General features: G+C 43.3%; 1 protein-coding gene across 1 annotated transcript in view; it reads right to left on the reverse strand.

Moving 5' to 3' along the window:
- Positions 1 to 1508: 1508 nt before the first annotated feature.
- Positions 1509 to 2376, reverse strand: part of LOC101857285 — a gene marked incomplete at its 3' end in the record, with an annotated part of 13939 nt that continues 13071 nt past the window's right edge. The window contains 1 exon segment of the mRNA XM_035972821.1: positions 1509 to 1554. Within this exon segment, the coding sequence (XP_035828714.1) occupies positions 1509 to 1554 (46 nt within the window).

Below are 2376 nucleotides of genomic sequence, written 5' to 3' on the forward strand. Positions count from 1 at the left end.
GTTAGACAGACAGACAGACAGACAGACAGACAGACAGACAGACAGACAGACAGACAGACAGACAGACAGACAGAGACAGAGAGAGAGAGGCAGACAGAGATGGGCACACCGACAAAAAGACAGACAGGCAGAGGCAATTAATAGATAGTCAAATGGAAAACTAGATTGCATGTGCTAGTTTGCACTGCTTTGTGTGTTTATGTATATGTGTGAAAGGAAGGGGAGGGTGGGCTACTGTGCCTTTTTAGTTTTAGTAGAGGTTTTACGGCGCTCGCAACTGTATAAGGTCATATGAGCGCCAAGGAGTGGATGTCAACAAAGAAGTCCTTACAGCGAATCAGACTTACTCTGCTCATCTCTCTAGCTTTAACAGCACAAAGTCTGCTTCTACTATCAAGGCACCCCGGAGAGAGCGGGTCACAAGAGTGTGACAAACATACAAAAGAAGTAGAGGAAAATGACGATAGTAAGGATTAGGAAAGAAAAAGCAGCAGTTCTCTGTTGTAGTTCAGGCACAGTTATAAGCATAACATTGTTGGATCAGCCAATTTACAATTCTACAGTGCATTAGAACGAGAAATGTCCCCCGTTTGGGAATATCCTTAAGACACTTCAGTCAGTAGCACCGCCCCGGGAGGTACTACTGTGCCTGAACACGAGGAGTCCAGGCGCGTTTATATTTGTGTGTGTGTGTATAAGCATATTATGTGATCGTTGGGGGAGGTATAAAGTATGATAAATGGTTTTGAGCGCACATGTATAACATTAACAAGCTTAGTATTTATGTGCACTGATCTCTGGTCAGCGAACAACAAAAATATATAAAAAGCACAGGAAATCACTGACTTTTCACACATGGTTTTACAAACATAAATGAGTCCTTGACAGACCGGATTCTCGTTTCCGTTTTCGCTTGTTGGGGTTTCGAGGCTTTAAAACAAAAACACTATGGGTTGGTACAATGTCATCTATCCGGAAAACTGGTCAATTTTTAAGCAACCACTCTCGGACTGAGGGGATGTTTGTGACACACACAAACACACACACACACACACACACACACAGACACCTACACACATCCACACACACAAACACACACAGATACACAAGCAGACACACACACACATACACACAAACACACACACGTACCCCCATACACACACACACAAACACACATACACACACACACACACACACACATACACACATGCACTGACATAACCACCCAGTACTCACAGTAAGTCACCAGAGTCCAGCTGGCTATCAGAGCTCCTGTCAGACCAGCATTTTGTGTACAAGACACAGCCAAATACCTCGTGTCAGCGTTCCACGTGAGTGTAGCCTGTGTCTGGTCTGTGGTCACGTTGACCAAGGAGGAAAACCCCGAGGACACAGTACAGTTGTAAGGTACTTGAAGTGTCACACATGTTGCTACTGTTCTTTTTACTGCTGCCAGCTGCACTTCCCACACCAAGTTAGCGTTACCTGCAGCAGTATTATAAGCACAGGTGCGGGAGATGCTAGTTCCCTCCTCTGTGGGGCCCAGGTCCTGACCTGACGACAGAAAACAAAATATTCTTACACTTCATGAACCCAAAACAAAACAAGATATCTTTCTATCTCCTTTACTGTAGTTATTCCAATATAACTATATCTGTCTCCTAGTTTTATAGTTTATCATATCATAATATCTTGCTATTATATCATAATATCTTGCTATCATATCAAAATATCTTGTTATTATATCATAATATCTTGTTATTATATCATAATATTTGCCCTCAACCGTTGTAATTCCAGTAACATTTTGTCTTTCTCATGTACAACTTGTGTTCTGTGGAGAAGAGAGTCGCCCTACAAGACACACCACAGTCCGTCCAGAAGACACAGCCACAGAAAGTTGGTCCAGGCGACAGACAAAACAAGACAACTGTAGGAACACATTATGAGTCCCTTGTCACACTCAGCTGTTTGGAGAGATCTCATGACTGTGTTTCTCACTTCCCAACTTCAGGTGACTAATTTGAAAACCGCAGTAGCAGGAACAAGGAAAGACACCAGACAAAGCCGAAAGGACTCTGCTGACCCGAAACCTTCTCTTGTTTTTTTAGGTTTAGTAGAGGGTTTTACGGCGCTCGCAACTGCATAAGGTCATAAGGTCATATGAACACCAAGGCGTGGATGTCAACAGAGAAGTCCTTACAGGGAATCAGACTTACTCTGCTCACCTCTCTAGCCTCAACAGCACAAAGTCTGCTTCGACTATCAAGGCACCCCGGAAATAGCAGGTCACAAGAGAGTGACAAACATACAAAAGAAGTAGAGGAAAAATGACGATAGTAAGGATGAGGAAAGAAAAAGCAGCAGTTCCCTCTA

Source organism: Aplysia californica, unplaced genomic scaffold (genome assembly GCF_000002075.1).
Source record: "Aplysia californica isolate F4 #8 unplaced genomic scaffold, AplCal3.0 scaffold00866, whole genome shotgun sequence".
NCBI lineage: Eukaryota > Metazoa > Mollusca > Gastropoda > Aplysiida > Aplysiidae > Aplysia > Aplysia californica.